Source organism: Talpa occidentalis, unplaced genomic scaffold (assembly GCF_014898055.3).
Source record: "Talpa occidentalis isolate TD23 unplaced genomic scaffold, MPIMG_talOcc4v2.1 talOcc4.9, whole genome shotgun sequence".
NCBI classification, from domain to species: domain Eukaryota; kingdom Metazoa; phylum Chordata; class Mammalia; order Eulipotyphla; family Talpidae; genus Talpa; species Talpa occidentalis.
The window spans coordinates 114,689,383-114,708,526 of NW_023605305.1; the positions used below are offsets into that span (position 1 = coordinate 114,689,383).

The 19,144-nt window shown below is 54.3% G+C and overlaps 1 protein-coding gene across 1 annotated transcript; it reads right to left on the reverse strand.

The window, feature by feature from the left end:
- Positions 1–167: 167 nt before the first annotated feature.
- On the reverse strand, positions 168–16,190 carry ANKRD35 (ankyrin repeat domain 35). Its single transcript, XM_037499195.1, has 15 exons — positions 16,152–16,190; positions 10,827–10,957; positions 10,027–10,115; positions 9,621–9,685; positions 8,791–8,848; positions 8,576–8,646; positions 8,167–8,273; positions 7,428–7,612; positions 6,542–6,579; positions 5,739–6,374; positions 4,056–5,447; positions 1,701–1,790; positions 1,411–1,476; positions 730–788; positions 168–209 (listed from the first exon to the last, which is right to left on the reverse strand). Exons 1-15 carry the CDS (start codon positions 16,188–16,190, stop codon positions 203–205), a joined length of 3,033 nt encoding a protein of 1,010 aa, XP_037355092.1. The 3' UTR covers positions 168–202.
- Between the last annotated feature and the right edge of the window lie 2,954 nt (positions 16,191–19,144).

Sequence of the window (19,144 nt, forward strand, 5' to 3'; positions counted from 1 at the left end):
GCCATCCTGCCGCCTGCTTTATTTTCCACAGAGTTGGCCCCACCCACACCCCTGCTCACGTCCATGTGGGTTCCAGGCTTCCGGAACCGGGTGGTAGTGTCAGGCGGTGCTCCCCACACCTCCCCTAGTGGCCACCCCCCTCCTCCCCACCCCACCCCATCCCACCACAGCCTGATGGAGCCTCTGCCAACCAAGGGCGCTCTTATTCCCTGAAAGAAGAAATTCAAGAGTGAAATGCACACACTTTCATATCCCCAGTCTCCCACCCATGCCAAGGAGTTAAAGGGGACCTCATCAATCTGGACTGGGAGTGATGGCCGCTTGCACTGGGGTGGAAGAAAACTGATGGCTATTCTTTGAGTGAGAGGTATGGGGTTGAAGACGAGATTCTGGAATTTGTAGAAAACGACTTTGCACCACCATCCCCCACCACTCATCTTTCCTGGTACAGCGGGACTGCAGACCTCAAGATAATCACTCAACCCCGCTTTTGTTTGCATCCCATATATAAGAGACCTCCAGGCTACCTGCTCACTGGTTCCTGCTCCACCTAACGATCCCCCAGATTGGGTCTCCCTGCTGTCGGCCATCACAAAGGGCAGAGGAGACCCCAACCCCAGTCCTCAAGCCTCCTTTCCCAAGGGCTTTTTCAGAGCTCCTTCCTCACACCCTGGATCCACAACCCACAACAGAGAAACCCCACATCCCTCAGGGCACACACTGCCTCACCCCTCCTGCATGCTGAGGATCCGAAGCAGGATGTTGTACACGTCCTGTTCCATGTAGCCCTGGAGGTGACAGGAAAGAAATGAAAGGAGATGAAGAAGAGAAAAAGAGGACACACAGGTGGGAAGGTTCTAGCAGAACAGCATGCTATTTACCATGCGCCTTCCCTTGTAGTATTTAACTTCTCCGTGGCAGTTTCTCATCTTTACAAGGAAGACAATGAGGTTGGCTTTTTGGAATTGCTGTGAGTATTACAACTATGAATATGAAACAAACCACCTGGTGCACAACAGGTATTTGATTCTTTTGTTATTATTTATAAAGAAGGAGCAAACCACCCATGTCCTCCTCCTTGGTAAGGCGTAAGTGGCCATGAGAGAACTAAGGCGTGGAAAAGACCTTTTGCTTCAGGGACAGGTAAGGAAATGCAGGAAAAGGCCTGATAGTGGGGCAGGGAATTGAAAGGGAGGAGCTAAGAGCTCCCTCTCGCCCTCTCCAGCGCCACATTCCTGTACAACCTCTCTTGATCTAATAAGACCCAGAGACCTGGCTGACACCACAATGTCTAAAATCCAGCTCTCCGAGAAATGACAAGTGTGTGCTGGTAAGAAAAGGGACCCCCAAATGCAACACCCCTTGCCCCGCTTTCTGTCTCTGCCTCCCCAAAATCTCTACCATGCTCACCTGAGCAGCATTCAACAGATGATTCCTGTATGTGGAGATGATCTCTTCATGGTTCTTCTGTGAATCCTGGGAGTATCAGTGAGAGATTAGGCTCACCCTCCCCACACCCTGATCCCACCCCCAAGTATGAGGGACGATACAGTCAAGTGGTCAGCTGAGCTGGATAAGCCTCCGCGGCTCTGCACTGGCCAGCCAGCACCTCTGCCCCTCCACCCTGTTCGTCCCATAATCTCCCCCAGGCACATCCTCTGCCTACCAGCAGTGCCCATTTCTCGGGGGGCCAAACATACCTGCACCTGCAGGGCAAGGCGAGCATTTTCTCCCCTAACTGCTAGAACCTCCTCCGAAAGCTGTTCCAGCTTCTTTAACAACTCCTTGATCTGAGACCAAAGGGAAAGAAAGGGAACCAGTGGGCCCAAGTCATTTCTTACCCCACCACCACCCAGGGGCAAGGCCAGCTTCCTTTTATTGGCTATTTAATATGTTCCAGATACTTAACCACATTCTCTCATAAGAGCTCAAAACAGCTTTTCTTATGTTCTGAGAAGATCAATATTCTTCAGAGAGAAGTATTATTATTCACATAGATAAGGAGACTGAGTAATTTGTCAAAATCACACAGCTAACAAGTGATGAAATTCATGGTTTGAACCAAGATCGTTTTGAATTCATGGTTCAGGCCCTGAATCCTGAGCCTACTTCTGGCTGCCAGTTACAAAGAGAAATAGGGTTGAGTTTTTGTGGCTTGGGAGGCTGAGGCAAAAATGCAGTTAATGATAACCAGCAGTCATAAGAATGGTGGTAGAATAACAATGGCTGATGATGGAGGCTAAGAGTAGAAAATCGGGGGAGGAGGCACAAAACCAGAACCTGGAGGTGGGGGTAGAAATGATTAACATAGCTGTTAACGCGTGGAAAAGTGAAGTATCCAGAGAAGAGGGCGGAGGAGGAGATATGGAGATTGAGGGCTATTGTAAAATAATCACTGGTTCTTTCCAATCGACCTAGTCAAACCAAATACAGAAAAACTCCTTAGGTGCTAACCCTAAAAACAACTTAAGAGCAGTTAACAAAGGAACAGACCCTCCCAGAGAGAAGTCTTATCTGAGCTGCTTCTGCCCTGGCAAGGGGCAGCCTCCTGCCCCTTCACCCACCTTCTCTTTATAAAGCTGCAGTGGCAGCTCCCCTTCCATGGCTGCCCGCCTCGGACTGCAGGCGGACTGCAGGCGTCTCTTCCACAAACGTGTCCCCTCCGGGGCAGCTCTTCCAACTGCTGGGTCTGTGCAAGCATCCGCCCCTGCCCTTCTCTTTATAATGAGCCTGCACTTTTGGAAATGGCTCTGCTTCAGGGGGGAACTCACTGCAAACTCGGGCGCTCTGATGAAACTTTTCTCAAGGACCCCACTCTCTGAACCTAACATCAGCTAACTTTTACTGAGTACTTACTACACGCAAAAAAAATGGTGGGTACGGGCCTCCCTGGTGGCGCAAGGGGTTAAGCACAGCACTATGAAGCAATCCGCAGCCTCTGCAGCATGAGTTTGATCCTCGGCCGGCCAGGGAGCTACCCCATGGCACAGCAGACCTCTCCTGACTCACCCGCTGCTCCCCTCAGCAGTGTATTTCAATAGATCGGCCTGTTCTGTTCCCTAATCTGTCTCTGGTGAATCCTCTCACCCCCACCCCTCGCATCTCTGGCCTGTACCCCAGCTCTTGTATGCATAAATAAATAAATCTTTTCAAAAATGGTGGGTATGTTAAATACCGTGTCTTTATTTAATGTAATCCTCACAAACATCCCATCACTGTGCTCATTTTATAGATGAGAAATCTGAGGCGTCAATAACTCGCCCAAGAGCATCCAGGAGTTTTTGAAACTAAAATTCAAATCCAGACAACCACAGCCCACGTTGAACGCATCTTTTCCTTTAACACCAACGCGAACCCCTCCTTTCTTTCATTAACCCCACTTCACGCGATTCTTGTTCTGTTCACTTTTCACGCACTTTCTGTTTTTGATCGTTCTAAATGTGATCACGTACATAAATTATAATGTGTCTGAATTCATTCATGTCACAGTTCTAGAATTACTAAATTCATTTGTAAATGGATTACCTAGAATTCATAAAACCTATCTCCTAGAAGCCAGACGTAGCAGTCATTAGGAATTCGGGTATCTAAGTGATTTTCCACATTTCCCCTTTGCAATGGCGCCTTCTCTGCCAAGGAATTCTTTTGTAGAGCCTGACTGGGGTGGGAGGGGAGGAGCACAGCCTGGTGGCCTTTCTTTACCCCACTGGCCACTGAGTCACGCTCAGAAGCCCAGCAAACCACAGCAACCCACCATGTTATTAGACCTCTTCCCAGGCCATAGCGCCAATAAACCACAGTGCTCAGCCGCGGTGGCCAGACCACACTGCTCCGGAGTCCCAGACTTGAGTGCCCAAGCCTCTGTGTTTCCACTGTCCCACTGTCAGTCTGAACCCCAAACCCTCCAGGCCCAGAGGAACAGTGTGGTCCTTGCATGGAACAGATGAGGATGTGCAGGGTCTTAGTCTGACTGGCCACAGGTGGATCCGCCTTGGCAAATCCCTAGACACAAAGAAACCCTCCACCGTGCGCCCCGGGCTGCCTCTCCTGCTCACCTTGACCTCCTTGTCCCGACAAGCCCCAATGAGGTGCTCCATCTTCTCCTTGAGCACCTCCACCGTCTTCTCGAACTGCTCCGAGCGCCCCCGCATCTCGCTGGCCTGGCGCTCCTGCTCGGCGGCGCGCGCGGCCAGGTCCCCGCTGCGGCGCCGCTCCTCGGCCACGGCCTCGCGCAGCCGGCCCATCTCGCGGCAGGCCGTGTTGTACTTCTCCAGCAGAGCCTTCAGCTCCTGCCCCCATGCCTGGGCCTGAGCCACCAGCGAACCCCGAGTTTTCTCGTGCTGCCGCAAGCTGGCCGCCTCCCGCGCGCGCAGCTCGGCCACCTCCTCCGTGGCCTGGTACAGCAGCTGCTTCAGCTTCCCGATCTCCTGGCTCTTCCCGCTCATGGTGGCCTGCACGGCCCGCAGCTCCTCCTCCAGCTTCCCCAGGTCTTGCTCCAGAGCGGCGACTTGGGGAGCCGCTGGGGCCTTTGAAGAAGTGCTTGGCTCCCCAAGTGGGGCAGGGGACCCCCGCAGCTGCTGGTTTTCCTCCTCCAGCCGGGCCAGCAGCTGCTGGGCCTGGCGGTGCCGGTCCACCAGGGTGCTGATGCAGGCCTGCAGCTCCTCCAGGGGCTGGGCGGTGCTGCTCCCCACAGGCCCCTTGCCCACGAGGTCTGGGGGCAGGCAGTCCCACAGCCCCCGGAGGCCACTGCTCTGGGAGGCCAGGCGCTCCCGCAGCTTCTCGGTGGCCTCCTTCTCCAAGGCCAGCTCATGGGTCAGAAGCCCCACACTCCGCCGTAACTGCTGCAGCTGGCCCTGCGCCTCTGGCTTGGGCACGAACTCCCGCTGGAGCCGCTGGCTCAGGGTCTGCAGCTCGCCCTGCAATCGCTGCCGCTCCCGCCCCAGTTCCCCCAACTCCTCCAGCAAATTACTGTTGCTCAGTCTCAGCGCTGACACCTCCTTCTCCAGCTGTCCCTTTGCAGGGCCTCCTGACACGGGCTCCCCTCCAGGGGCCCCTAGAGGCTCCCCCCGCGCCCCCGGAGCCCTTTTCTCCCTCCCTTCATCCAAGGCAGCAGTGAGCCTCCGAGGTGCCTTTGGGGGTGCCTCTCTAACCTCCTGGGCAGGGGCTTCAGGTTTCACCTGTAGTCCTGCCTTTGCCCGATCCAGCCTCACCAGCACCTTCTCCAGCCTGGCCTCCATCTTCTCCCAGGCAGCTGCTGCAGCCTCGGCCCGAGGTGTCCCCATGGCTCCCTCTAGGACTGGTCTTGACAAAGCCCCTCTGGCAGCATCCTTTTCTTGCCACACGGCAGCCAGCTCCTCCCTCAGTTGTAGCAGGAGTTGGTTCATGGCTGCTGAACCCACAGGTTCAGCCACTGAGTCTGCTGGTTCAGCCCCCGAGGCTTGGGGTCTCTCCTGGTTTGCATGCAGCTGGTCAGTGTGGTTCACGGCTGCTTGGCCCACAGGATTGGCCATTGAGTCTGCTGGTCCAGCCCCTGAGACTTGGGGTCTCTCCTCTTGGTTTGCGCACAACTGGTCAGTGTGGTTCACGGTTGCTGAGTCCACAGGTTCGGCCACTGAGTCTGCTGGTCCAGCCCCTGAGACTTGGGGTCTCTCCTGGTTTGCACACAGCTGGTCAGCGTGGTTCATGGCTGCTGAGCCCACAGGTTCAGCCATTGTGTCTGCTGGTCCAGCCCCTGAGGCTTGGGGTCTCTCTTTCTGGCTTGCATGCAGCTGGTCAGTAGGATCAGGGCCAAGGACCTGTCCTGCATTGGTGGCCAGCTGCTGTCCTGTGGCTTTCCCAATGGCCTCAGACTGTGGGCTCTGGGGGAGGACCTGTTCTTCGGGATGAGACTCTCCATTGGTTTCATACTGGGTCTCTCCTGGGGCCGAATCCTCAGGCTTCTTGGACTCTGATACGGGCTTTGCTGTGGCCGAGGCTGCAGCTGCCGCCTGCTGTTGCTTCCTCAGCTCTTGTATGCGCTCAGCCAGCATGTCCAGGGGACACCCCTGCTCCATGCCATCTCCCCCAGATCGGAGATGAGAGCCCTGTCCCCCTGCAGCGCCAGTGTCTTGGAATAAGAGGACTCCCAGATCTTGCACATGCTCTCGAATCTGGTTCTCCAGGTTCAGGTAGGCTGCCGCCTGGGCCTTACACTCTTCTATCTTCTGCTCCAGCTCCTGCTCCAGCTGAGACACTTTCTGCTGCTCCTCCTCAAACTTCCACCGCCACTCATCTGAACATGGGACTTCATCCTCCTCTTGTTCCTGCTCCTCGCCAGGCTCTGCTTTCCATGGACTCTTGGGTGGAGAACCCACCTGAGAGTCTAATAGAGAGGCCTAGGTAGAACACAGAGCAGTGAATAAAGGGGGGCGGCTAACCTAGCCCCAGCAGGGCCTCTCCTCTCTCAGAAGGTCTCAGTACCCCTGGGTCGCTCCCTAGAAGACATCCCAGTGAGATAGACAGGGAGGTCAGGAGCAAAAGAGGGGCGCTCCTGGGGTCTTACCTTGGATGCAGCATCCGGGTGTTGAACTAGCCCATGACCTAGACAAAAAGACACAGGGAAATGAGGGCAAAGACTGGCCCATGTGCCTCAGCTTGTCCTCTGTCTTCACACATCCCCTGAGAGGAGCGGCCGCTCTGTGAAGTAAGCTGAGGAGTACACATCCTCCTCAGGGGTCCCGAATGGTCTGGCAGACTTGGTGCTCTATCCCAACGCTATTCCAGCTCATCCATTTTGGCCACTCATGTATTTATTAGACTCTGTGCCAGGCAGTTTGAGGCACCAGGAGCTCCATGGTAAGCAAAGTGGAAATGAGCTATCTTTCAAGGGGTTTATGGTCTAAGAGGGCAAGAGAGGTTGACCAGCAAGTCACACAAGTACATACCATTGAGCAGCTTCTCAATGGTCTAGCCAGGATCGCCTTCAGTGAGAGACAAGGCTGCCTTCAGGGCTACTGAGGCTGCGCTTTGGGAGTTGGGATCTTTTTACAATGGTTGAAAGAAACATGTTCAACTAGGGCCTCCCTGGTGGCACAGGGGTTAAAGTCTCAGCGCTATCAAGGTATCTCCAGCCACTTCAGCACGAGTTCGATCCCCAGCCAGGGAACTGACCCACAGGGCACAGCAGACCTCTCTTGTCTCCCGCTGCTCCCCTCAGCAGTGTATTTCAGTAGATCCACCTCTTCTGCTCCCCACTCTGTCTCTGGCAAATCCACTCCTACCTCTGGCCTCCAACCCAGCTCTTGGATGCATAAATAAAAATAAATCTAAAAAAAATACATTCAACTAAAGTGCCAATTATTTGCCAAATGGGTTATTTCCATGGGAAGAAATGGGACCCTAAAATCTTCCTCGGTTCAAAGAAGCCTGAAGTGAAAAAATGGCTTTACCTCCCCGCCGCCGCCGGCTCAGGGCCTGCCTCAGCAGCCTCCACAGCGCGCGGTCCTGCGTGCGCAGGGCGTAGTGCAGGGCGTCGTTCCCCGCGCTGTCCACCGCCCCTGCGTCGGCCCCATGGCTCAGGAGCAGCTCTGCCACCTCTGCACTACCTTTCTCACAGGCCAGGATCAGAGCCGACCTGGGGGTTGGAACAATCATGAACACAGGCCCTTCCCGCGGATCCGAAGTCCTGGTGCCAGAACTCCCACTCACAGGGCTGGCAGCGCCCAGCGTGGCCAGGACACCCACAGACCAACAACGACAAAGCGTGAGGACAGATCGGAACTTTTCAAATGTTCTTGGAGCTGCAGCATCTGAAATCAGTGGACTGATTGGAAGGGCTCCATTTTCAGCTGTTTCATATATTGAGGTTTTGCATAAATTCTTCATTGGAAAAAAAAGGATCCCATTGCTTAGAAGATAATTTGAAAACCAGAAAGTTAAACTAATGGGTCTAGAGATAATGATTCTACTTTCGGAGTCAGCCAGGCAAGGGAGGTGCAGCTGCAGCTGGACAGGAAAACTTGCTCAACTCCCCAAGAGGAAATCGTGGAAGTAGGACGGAGACCAACGTGCCTTCCTCCCCAGTACATAAGCACATGTGCAGGCATGCAGCGCGCACACACGCACACCACACTTTGCTCAGTGGCTCCTTTCTCGGGGGGCCAGGGTCTGGATCTGGGGAACGCTCACTTGTCATCCTTGTCTGTGACGTTAACCCGGGCGCCTCTCTGCAGCAGCTGTGAGCAAATCGCCGCGTGACCACCCAGCGAAGCAATCATCAGGGGTGTCCGTCCATCCTGCACAGGTCGTGAAAGGGGCTCAGCAGCAGTCAAGGAGTGCCAGGGCGTGACACAATCTTACCAACTCCCTTCTCCCCATATTGCTTCAGAAAAAACCCAGATGTCAGGGCTAAATGCTCCTTTCCAGCGGGCTACATGCTCTCCACAAGACAAGGCTCAGTCCCTCTGAGAGGGCGAGGAGGAGCAAGAGGAGAAGGGAGAGGGGGTGCTCCCGTACCACCTCTGATCACAGAACTTGGCCAGTCAAGTTTGGAGAGAGCAGCACCCACCTGGGGGGGCACCTCCCAGCGGACACTCACATTATCCAGGACGTCCAGGAAGGCTTCGTGGTCGCACAGCAGGAGCACACTGGAGGCGCAGCCAGAGGAGGCTGGGAGGGTGGAGGGGTGATTGGGTTCAAGGAAGAAGGAAGGATGCTCGTCAGACCGTGACCCCGCATCCCTCTGACCCTTTCGGCAGTCCCTCCAGGTGCCCTCCCTGCGGCCCTGCTTCCCCCCCAGTCCTCATCACAGACCTGCCCAGTGCAACGGGCTGCGGTTTTCCACATCCACAGCGTCCTCGTTGGCGCCATGCTGCAAAGAGCCACAAAGGGAAGCAGCATGGAGCATGGCGTGAACATCCCATCCATCCCCTGTGTTGGGTCACCACCTCCCATAGTGCTTTGGGGAGGGGCAGAAGGACCGTGGCTCTGGCCAGCTGCTGGGCAAGCCTAGTTATTCTTTGAGAGGATACCTGGCCTGGAATTTCAGCCCTGGCTCCTCAAGGGCCTAAGAAAAATTGGACGATAACTAAGTAAACACATTAGAGAAAATGACATCCGAGGCCACCACTGGTATTTTAGGAACTTAATTGGGAAACTGGGAAAGAGCCAGAAGATCAAAAGCAGGACAGACTGCCCAAGGCCCGCGGAGCTGTGCCTTTTATACTTTTGGAGACGCGTTTATAACTTGTCCACATGTCATTTCATATGTATATTTCGCCTTGTGTTCCTAGGCTAGAAGCTCCTCAAACACAGGCAGTCGGGTCCGGGTGTAATTTACACGCCTCTGCCCTCCTCTGCCTGCCCATTATCAGGCAGGCTTCTCTGCAGGGCCTGCCATGGCAGACTGGCGTCAACCCCTGGTGACTGCTTTGTGACTTGTCCTCGGGGCAGCATTAAGCACCGTGCTTGCACATAGTAGGTGTTAGGAGACCTGTGACTTGATGACGAGATGATTACCAGCTCTCTTCCCGGAGATCAGAGGGACATACTTGGCCAAATAATGCTTATGGCTACGAGACAAAGTTAGGGCACTCTGGATCCACCTCTTCCCTTCCAGGGCTAACATCTAGGGGTTGTTTTACCTGCAGCAAGACCTTGACACACTGTGGCTGGCAGGAGATGGTGGCCAAGTGCAGGGCGGTGCTTCCTGGAAAGAGAAAGAGAGAGGGAGAGGGTGGCCCCACGCATGCTGGTGACTCACAGGGAGGGAAGCAAGAGACGCACAGATAATCAGAGGGAGATTAGAGAGAGAAGCTCTCAGTCACACCAGGCTAGAAATTCCTGTTCCCCCGGTGGCTGGGACCTGTGGTGGAGATGGGAATTGGGGTGAGGTATGCTCAGCTTGCAGGGCAGGGACCCCTGGAAGGATCCAGGCCAGAGCTTATGAGGAAAGAAGCAGGGGGCTACAGCTGGAAAGGAGCCAGCACTGGCCCCCACCGCTGCTGTAGAGCGAGGAACGAGCACGTGGCCGGGGCTCAGTGAACTCACCGTCTTCATTCTTGCTGTTGATGTCGGCGCCATTTGCAAGCAGAACAGTCAGACATTCGGTCAGGCCCTTGGAGGCCGCCAGGTGAAACCTGCCAGAATCGAGGCCCAGAGGCAGAAGGATGAAGGGACCAGGCTCAAGCAGTGAGAGGATCTTCGTAAGCACTGCCTGCTCTGCGCCTCCACCCCAAAGCCAACCCCAAAAGCGGAGAGGAAAGACCCCCCCAGCCTGACTGAGAAGGAGACTGTATGCATGGCCTCCTCCCGGGAAGTCCAAGGAAGGGGGAAGCAAAGCAGAAAGAGGAGCGACAGGTCTTGAATAATCTTGGACTACTGCAGGGGTGTCCAGGGAGCACAGCCCCCTCAGCCGCGTGGAGGTGCATGGAGCGCAGCAGGAGGCTGGCCATTTGCACACCGACTTGGGCAGAGGCAAGAGATAATTCCCCTGATCCTAACAACTCCTACCCCTGTGACTCTGGAGGCTGCCGCTTCATTGCTCATTTCCCAAGCATAAACACCCCCTACTTATGCAATGAAGAACTCTCTTTAGTGTGTGTGTCCTCTGCGCATGGCTGTTTCACGGCCTTATGGCCGATTCTTGTCCATGCCGCCAACCTGGGCTGGAAGGTGGGCCTTCATCCTTCAATGCATGCGGCGCTTGACTTAGAGAAATGTATTGACACGCTGGCTAACTAAGGCAAAAGGGCTCTGAAGTTGTAGGCATCTCCCAATCCTACATCAGGCTGGGGCTTAGGGCTTTCAGAGGGAACCACATATTCAGGGTAGGATCAGGACTTACTTACGGGGACTGGCCGTTCGAGTTGAGCTTGGTGGGCCGGGAAGACTTCCTGGAGGCCAGGGCGGCCACGCGTCCCACATCCCCCCGCTGCACTGCCTCCAGCAACTTCTGATCACGGCGGTTCCATCTCTCCACCTGTCGAGAGCCACACGTCGCATGAATATTTGGTGAGATGGAGAAAGGAGGGACTTGGTTAGGATGCCAAGTCACTCAGCCTAGACCATGTAGTCCTGCTTCAGTGGACCGGTTACACCATCTTTAATTCGTATGCCACCAAGAACTAGTGCCAGTTATTGCCAGCCGTGGGCCAAAAGGAGCGTGGATTCTAAGCGCTGAATACACAGTATTTCAAACATCTGTTTCATCATCACTGTGATACTGCCATGAGGTACCCAGCTTCGGAGCAAACCCTTCCCCCTTTGCTAGGTCTCACTGGAGCAGCAGAACCAAACTGGCCACTCCCAGGTCAGCTCCCCAACCTCTCACCTCCCCAGGAGGCCCTGCTTTCTTGTGCTCAGATTTTTGACAAATCAAGGCACCTTGCTCCAGGTCACAGCTCAGAGACCAAATGCCTAGGAAAACACCGTCTCTGCCCACGGGCTTTGGGCCCCAAAACCAGGAGGAGAAGCACAGTTGGTTTCTCCCTCAGATACCCAGGCCCTATGGCTGCCGCTGTTCCCCCGGGTGGCAACCACAGCCAAAAGGCCAAGATGGTTCCCTAGCCAGGCTGAAGGAGCAAGAGGCAGCTCCCCCTTCTCCTCACACCCCTCCCGCCTGGTTTTCCTGGCAGGGAGCAGCTGTCCCAGACAACAGCCACACCTGGGCAGGCATTGTTCGATCATTTCTACTTGGGTTTTGCGGGTGGCGGGGTAATTACAATAATTGAAGTCTCACAGGGTGTGAAAGAGAGAGCCGTGTAAAACAGCCAGGGCTGATCGCACAGAGCAAACTGGTTTGATCCAGAGCAGGACAAGAAAAGGAAGACGAGACTCAAAAATCTGCAGTACGATGAAAAGGGTCCAAGATGGATGTTTCATCAGCAGACCTGAGTTTGGGGTCTGGGCCAGGCACTTTCTCACCTCTGTGACCTAGAGCAAACCATTCAACACCTCCACCTGTTTTCTCATCTATAACATGGAGCAAATAATAACTACCTCATCATGTTGTAAGTATTAAATGAGGTAATGTGCATAAAATCCCTCTGTAAACTGCAAAGAGTCACAGAGTGTGTGGCATCCTTATAACAACACAGGAAGTGGCGGGGGACTGGTGGTAGCACACTGCCTTTTATGAGGTGTCATCTCAACGATAGGCTGGGGACCAAGTGGGGAAAAATAGGGTCCGTGGAAGCCAAATAACTCACACGCTGTTTACATAGCTAGGGCAAGTTATTCATGAAAAACAGGAAAGATGTCAAGGCCCAAATCATAAACTTGTCGAGGGTAGAGGGATTCTCAGGTGCTACTCCTGGACAGCACTTGGGCTTCCTCTGTGCCTTTCGAGGGCCGTGTGCAGTCAGCTTCTCAACATCCTTGAAGAGTAGTCAGGGCTGATATTATTGTATCTATGTGACAGAAGAAGAAACTGAGGCTCACTGAGGTGAGATAACTGTCCAGGGTTACACCACAAAATAGTGGTAAAATGGAGATTAGAGCCAGGTGACCTGCTGCCCAGCCCTAGTTCTCACCACCAGGTCAACACGATGACAGGACTATTTCCAAATAAAGAGCCGAGGATTGCCTTCAAGGCAGGGCTGCCCGCCCTGATGCTGCTCCTGGCATGGAGAAGAGTCTCCAAACAGGTGAATTCTCAAAGGACAAAATAAGCAAAATGGCCGCTCCACATACCAACAGACTCTATGTTGTAAGAACACATTAGCCACTGTCCCTTGGGGACTGGGTTGCCCTCGAGAGGTAGCCTGCTGGAGCTACACCTCTCCCACAGGGTACTGCCACCAGTAGCCCTCAACCTGCAAATTCTGTGCTTAAAACCCTAGTTCTAACACACCTGAGCAACAATTTCTTGGAACGTCCTAGTGCTAGAACCCTCTATAAAGCACCTAGCACTGTGTCTGTCACACAATAGCAGCACAATAAATATTAATTTTATTCCCCAGGCTTCCTAGACTTGCTGGACACATTTTGAATATTCCCGGCTCAGAATTCTTCATCCAGGGGAGTGAGAGGAAGGGATTTTGCTCCTGTCAGTCATTGTTACATAACAGCCTGGCTGTGAAGATGTAAAGGTACTTCTTAGCAATGTAAATAATTGCCTTTTTTGGCTAGATAGTTCTAAATCCACCCCCATTTTCAGCCTATAACTGTGTGATACTGAGAAGAGTTTAAAGGGATGGAAATTCTTTATGACCAAACTTGTGCAGAGTTGGGGTGAAGCAGGACCACATTCCAAAATGTACTGCAGTGCGCCCCTTATCCAGCACCCTGGATGAGAGGCAGTGGATTAGCATAGCTGCAAGGGAGTGATCACCAAATTAATAGGCAGACTCAGAACAAGACTAAGCCTGGGATTTCTGTAGCCACGATTAGGGGACCTTTGTGGGAGTAATTGCATCCTCTCCTTATCTCTGGCTGCACATCTCTAAGCACCGTCAAGGTGGAGTGCACCGGCAGTGTGGAGAGAACAGGCAATGCTGCTCTGGGACAGGTGAGTGGGATGGAAAGACTGCCCTGGAGGGACAGGAGCTGACTCTCAATTTTTAAAATGTAATTGACCTTCCTCTAACTGAGCCAGTGCCAACTGCTCGTAGCTATTTTCTGGTCCACTTCCTATGTAGGCAGAGCAAGCGACTAAGCAAGACACTCTCAAAGACAGCCTCTGCTTGACTAAAATAACATGAGACTATAGGAGCTGGTTTTTATTTATTCATTGTTGATATTATGATGTTCTGGATAACTTAGAGTAATTTTAAAATGATCATTGATCTTTTAGTCTTTGCCTCAATCTGAGGGTACAGGACTCTGGCCTGAAGCCCGAGTAGGGGTGGGACGGGTCGGAGCAATCTCTTGGCTGTTGGAGCTACACCTCTCCCACAGGGTACTGCCACCAGTAGCCCTCAACCTGCAAATTCTGTGCTTAAAACCCCAGTTCTAACACACCTGAGCAACAATTTCTTGGAACGTCCTAGTGCTAGAACCCTCTATAAAGCACCTAGCACTGTGTCTGTCACATAATAGCAGCACAATAAATATTAATTCTATTCCCCAGGCTTCCTAGACTTGCTGGACACATTTTGAATATTCCCGGCTCAGAATACTTCATCCAGGGGAGTGAGAGGAAGGGATTTTGCTCCTGTCAGTCATTGTTACATAACAGCCAGGCTGCGAAGATGTCAGACTGGCAAGCCAGGCTTTAAGAGCAGACAGGAAGGCTGTCACACTGCTTCCTGACAAGTGGGTGCAGAGTAGTTAGCTGCCCAGGAGTGGAGGAATTGAACATGAGAAGTATTGGGAAGTCTCATGAGGAAACATTTTACAACTGGCCTGTTTTCAGACTTTTCAGAACTCAACCTGACTGAGGAAAGAGTTTTCTTTCCAGCTAGATAGCTCTAAATCTACCCAAGGGACTTCGTATAATCTTGTTATGCTATGGAGAGCTTAGAATGGGTGGGAACTCTTCATGGCCAAGCCTCTCGAGGGTTGGGGTAAAGGAGGACAGACAATGCTTTCAAATCCCAGCATCTACCCATTGCTCATCCAGCATCTTAGAAAGGAGGCATTGGCCAGGAATTAGCAAGAGGAGGTAGTTTTCCCATCCCTAGGGAGCACGCAGACTCCACAGCCCAGAAAGGGAAGGGCAATGCAGAGGACTTTCAGTAACTAGGGAGAGTCCATGTGAATTAAAAAAAATCATTATGAGTTAAGGCAGCATCTGGGTAGCCTCAGTTTCTAGTCCTCTGGTATTCATTCATAAATGCCTTTTGATTGGTCAATGTGCAGAAACTAAGTGGAGGAGCAAATGTATGTAGGACAAGGACAGGTCTCAACAGAACTCCTGCTCTTGCCTCATAGCTGCCTTCCAAGCCTCTGTGACCTGCCCTTGAAGGGTGAGCATTTCTCACGGTTACTTATAAATGACACCCTCAGTCAGGTTAGACTGAGTGATACCACTACAGGTAGGTAGTTACTTCACTTCTAAATGAGCCATAATCCAAATTGACACACACACGCACACACACTTCCATCCCCAGACAGGGAATCTGTCTGTGAGAGATCTCCAGGCTGGGAGAAGCTACCCTCTCCCTGAGACGCCACCTTCTCTAACCTTCCTTGTGTTTTGTTCTGAGACAGCGCAGGGAGTAGAGTGACTCCTGCGGGGGACTCCGAGCCAGTCCTCTCGCCTCTTCTTTCAGGATGCTTTTCTCTAACTCAGTCAAAGGAAGCTGACAGTACAAGCCCTAAACAAGTGGGTGAGGATTTGGAATGAAGGAAGATTCTGGAGAATAAGGTAGAAGACCTTGACTGACCCAAGAACCAGTCTGATGAGCAGGCACTGCAGGGGAACTGGCCAGGGTAGATTCTGCAGGAACTCACCCAGATCTTTGGGGAGCAGCCAGGCAACTGTGCCTCCTCTGGCAGCGCCTGCCAGGCTGACCAGGCTGCAAGATTAACCCACAAAGGACAGGCCAAAGTGGGTCCAGCCAAAGGAGGGAAGCAAGGCTGGACAATCGCTGGGCAGAGGGCGAGGGAGAGAGGGGCGAACAGGAGAAGGCTGACCTGGGAGCGCCCAGTGGCGAGAGGTCTGGAGTGACACCTAAGGGTCAGCGGTGATGGCGCGAGAAGGGGGTTGGGAGAGGGAGAGGCATGGGGTGGGAGGGGGCAGGCCAGGGAGACCATGAAGAGGGGCTGGGGGTCGCTGGGGCTGGGAGGGGTGCTGGGACTGGCGGGAGCCAGCGCGGGGAGGGCATCTGGGAGGCAGGGCTGTGAGGACGAGGCAGGACCCCGGAGCTAAGCGGGGTGCCGAGGAGCGGGGCGAGGGGTCAGCCAGGCGCTTGGCGGTGCCTCAGCCCTAGGAGACAGCGCAGGGGTGCGCGGACTGCAGGGGGGTCGGGACTGCAGGAAGCGCCCAAAGTTGGGGGCTGTGGGTGCTGGGGGGACCAGAGAGCGCAGAGGGGCGCGACCTCGGGAGGGCAAAGGTGAGGAGGGCGAGCCAGAGGCTGGGGACAGGACCCCGAGGCCGGGCTGGGGCCGCACTGCGGGGGCAGGGGAGCTGGAAGTCGGGGAGAGGGAGGGCGGCGGGGCGCGGAGAGGGGCTCGGGACCCCGGGACCCGCACCCCAGCCCCTGCCCGTCCCCCCACAGCCCGGCACCTACCGCCACCTGCGAGCTGGAGCAGGAGAAGATGCGCTTCATGGCCGGGCGGGCGGCGGGGGGACGGGCCGCGAGGAGACGGGGCTCAGGTTCGCGCACCCACCGGACTCGGGGCGCTGCGGGAGGAGCTGTCAAAGCCGCGGCCGCCCAGGGCCGCCCCCGGGCCGCCCGCCCAGTCAGGGGCCGGGACCGCGAGGCCCCGCCCCGCCCCGGAGCCGCCGCAGAGGCCGCGCGCCCGCCCGCCGCGGGGTGCTCACCCCGCGCCCCAACCCCAGCGCCCCGGCTGCGACCTGCCCCGGGCGGGCGTGGGGACCCCGCGCCCCTCCCCGCAGCTCCCGGCGCGGCTCGCCGGAGCACCCCGGCCCCGAGCGGAGGTCGGGCTGCTCCGGGGGGCTCCGGGGGGCTCCCGCGGTGCGTTTCTTCTTTATTATTGCTAGTGACGGCGCTTTTATTGCACCCCGAGAGCTTCGGCCAGCTTAGCGACTTGCACCCCTCCATTCCCGGGCCAAAGTCCCGGTGACAACAGAGAGTTGGGACAGAGCAGGCGGGAAGCCCGGGAGGAGGCAGCGCCCGGCTGCGGGGGGCTCGGGGTGGCTGGTGCATGGCCCCGGGGGGTTTGGGGGAACAGCGTCTGCTAGCAAAGGGCAGAGGGGCCGGGAAAGAAAAAAGAAAAAGAAAGCTTGCAAAAGGGGTGCACCGTTTCCACTGCCCTTCAGACTGGCGTTCCCGCCGGCCCTGCTTGAACCAGCAACCAGTCGCAGCCAACTGGTCTACCCCTTCAGCCGCCCCGAAGGCCTGCGGGATGAAGCCTCAAGTGCTTGCAGCAGTTGACGAGGCTTATTAGGAGCTGCAGGGCGCCTTCTCCAGCCTGGTTTCTCAATACTTCACCTAAGAGCCCAATCTCAAGCTGTTCTAATCCACTACAATCCCCTTCCCAACTGGTGATAAATCCTCCCTCGATTTATTTATTTATTTTTAAAAGATTTACTTATTTATGCATGCAAGAGTTGGGGTACAGGCCAGAGATGCGGGGGGTGAGAGGACTCACCAGAGACAGAGCAGGGAACAGAACAGGCAGATTGACTGAAATACACTGCTGAGGGGTGAGACAGGAGTGGTCTGCCTCGCCATGTGGGTTGCTCCCTGGCCAGCTGGGGATCTGGGGTTCGAACTCCTGCTGCAGAGACTGTGGATTGCTTCACAGTGCAGTGCCTAACCCCTTGCGCCACCAGGGAGGCCCGCCATTGTTTGTTTACATGTTTGTTCCCCTTATTAGACTGGGCTCTTTGATAGTAGGAGCTGCATTTTATATTATTCCCATTGCCTGTCACATATGAGGTGCTTAATACCTGCCAAGTGAATGAATGAGGAAATGAAGGAGCAACAATGAGAAGAAAGGAATACTTGGGAGTCTGGTGAAAGTCTGTGGCTCCTATAGTTGCTTCTTAAGCCAGCTCTGCTCCAAAGGAAAAAGTAAGAGGCGTTTTAAGGCAGAGGTTGGGGTTAGAGAAATCCCACTCTGGAGCTGGGGCTAGAGAGGAGTAGGATCTCTAAGTGGAGAAAAAAAAATTAAAAGTGTTCTTTTAATCATCTGGGTAAAGAGTTAGATGAACTAGGGGCCTCCCTGGTGGTACAGGGGTTAAGTCTCAGCGTTATCAAACTATCATAGCCACTGAAGCACAGTTCAATCCCCGGCCAGGGAGCTACCCACATGGTGCAGCAGACCTCTCCTGCCTCCCCACTGCTCCCCTCAGCAGTGCATTTCAGTAGATCCACCTGATCCGCCTGCTCTGCTCCCCACCATCTCTGGTGAGTCCTCTCAACCCCATACCTCTGGCCTACACCCCAGTTCTTGTATGCATAATAAATAAAATCAATTTTTTAAAAGATTTATTTATTTATTTATACAAGCACTGGGTACAGTCAGAAGCGCAGGTTGGGAGAGCGAGAGAATTCACCAAAGCCAGAGCAGAGAGCAGAGCAGGCAGAGTGATGAAGTACACTGCTGAGGGGAGCAGCGGGTGGCAGGAGAGGTCTGCGCGCCATGTGGGACCCTTGCCCAGAAGCCGGGGATCAAACTGGCGCTGCAGAGCTTCACAGCCCAGTGTTCAACCGCTGCGCCACCGGGGAGGCCCTCTTTCTTTTCTTTTCTTTTCTTTTTTTTTTTAAGAATTAGATGAACCAGTCCCCGAGTAAATCTGGCACCCGAGAAGGCTGAATGAGGAGAAAGAGGGGAGCTCTGCCATCAAAACCATGGCCTCAGGCCCAGCCCCAGAAACCTTCTGTCCTAGAAATGTTGATCAACTTATAACCTATGTGAAGTGTGCTGAGGGCCACCATGGGCTCCTCCTGCCACCAAAAATAACACCTCATGAGGTTGCCACAGACGGCTGACCCTGACTCATAGGTCAGACAGACCATTATTCTCTGGGGTGAGCCAGAGAGGTTAAGGCAGGACCTCTAAGAAAGCCACTGCTTAACTGCACATGTTCCTGAGGATACTAGAAGAACCCTGGGTGTCTAAAGAATCAATCAGTTTTGATTTCTACCATTAGATCTTTTTTTTTTTTTTTTTTATAGAGGCATGTTTTCTTTCTTTCTTTCTTTCTTTGTTTTGTTTATACATGCACTGGGTACAGTCAGAAGCGCGGGAGGGTGAGAGAATTCACCAGAGCTAGAGCGGGGAGCAGAGCAGGCAGAAGGACCGAAGTACACTGCTGAGGGGAGCAGCGGGCGGCAGGAGAGGTCTGCGCGCCATGTGGGACCCTCCTCCTGTGGCCGGGAAGCAGCCGGGGATCGAACCGGCGCCGCAGAGGCCGCGGGCAGCTTTGCAACCCAGTGCTCAACCGCTGCGCCCCCGGGGAGGCCCTCTACCATTAGATCTTAAGCTAACCAACTATCAGCTTAGGATTGATTTAAGGGGAAGAAGGCACAGGATGAGCTTATAGCGCCTAGAAGAGGCAACTCTTAGGCATCTGTGAAGGGGTGATATACAC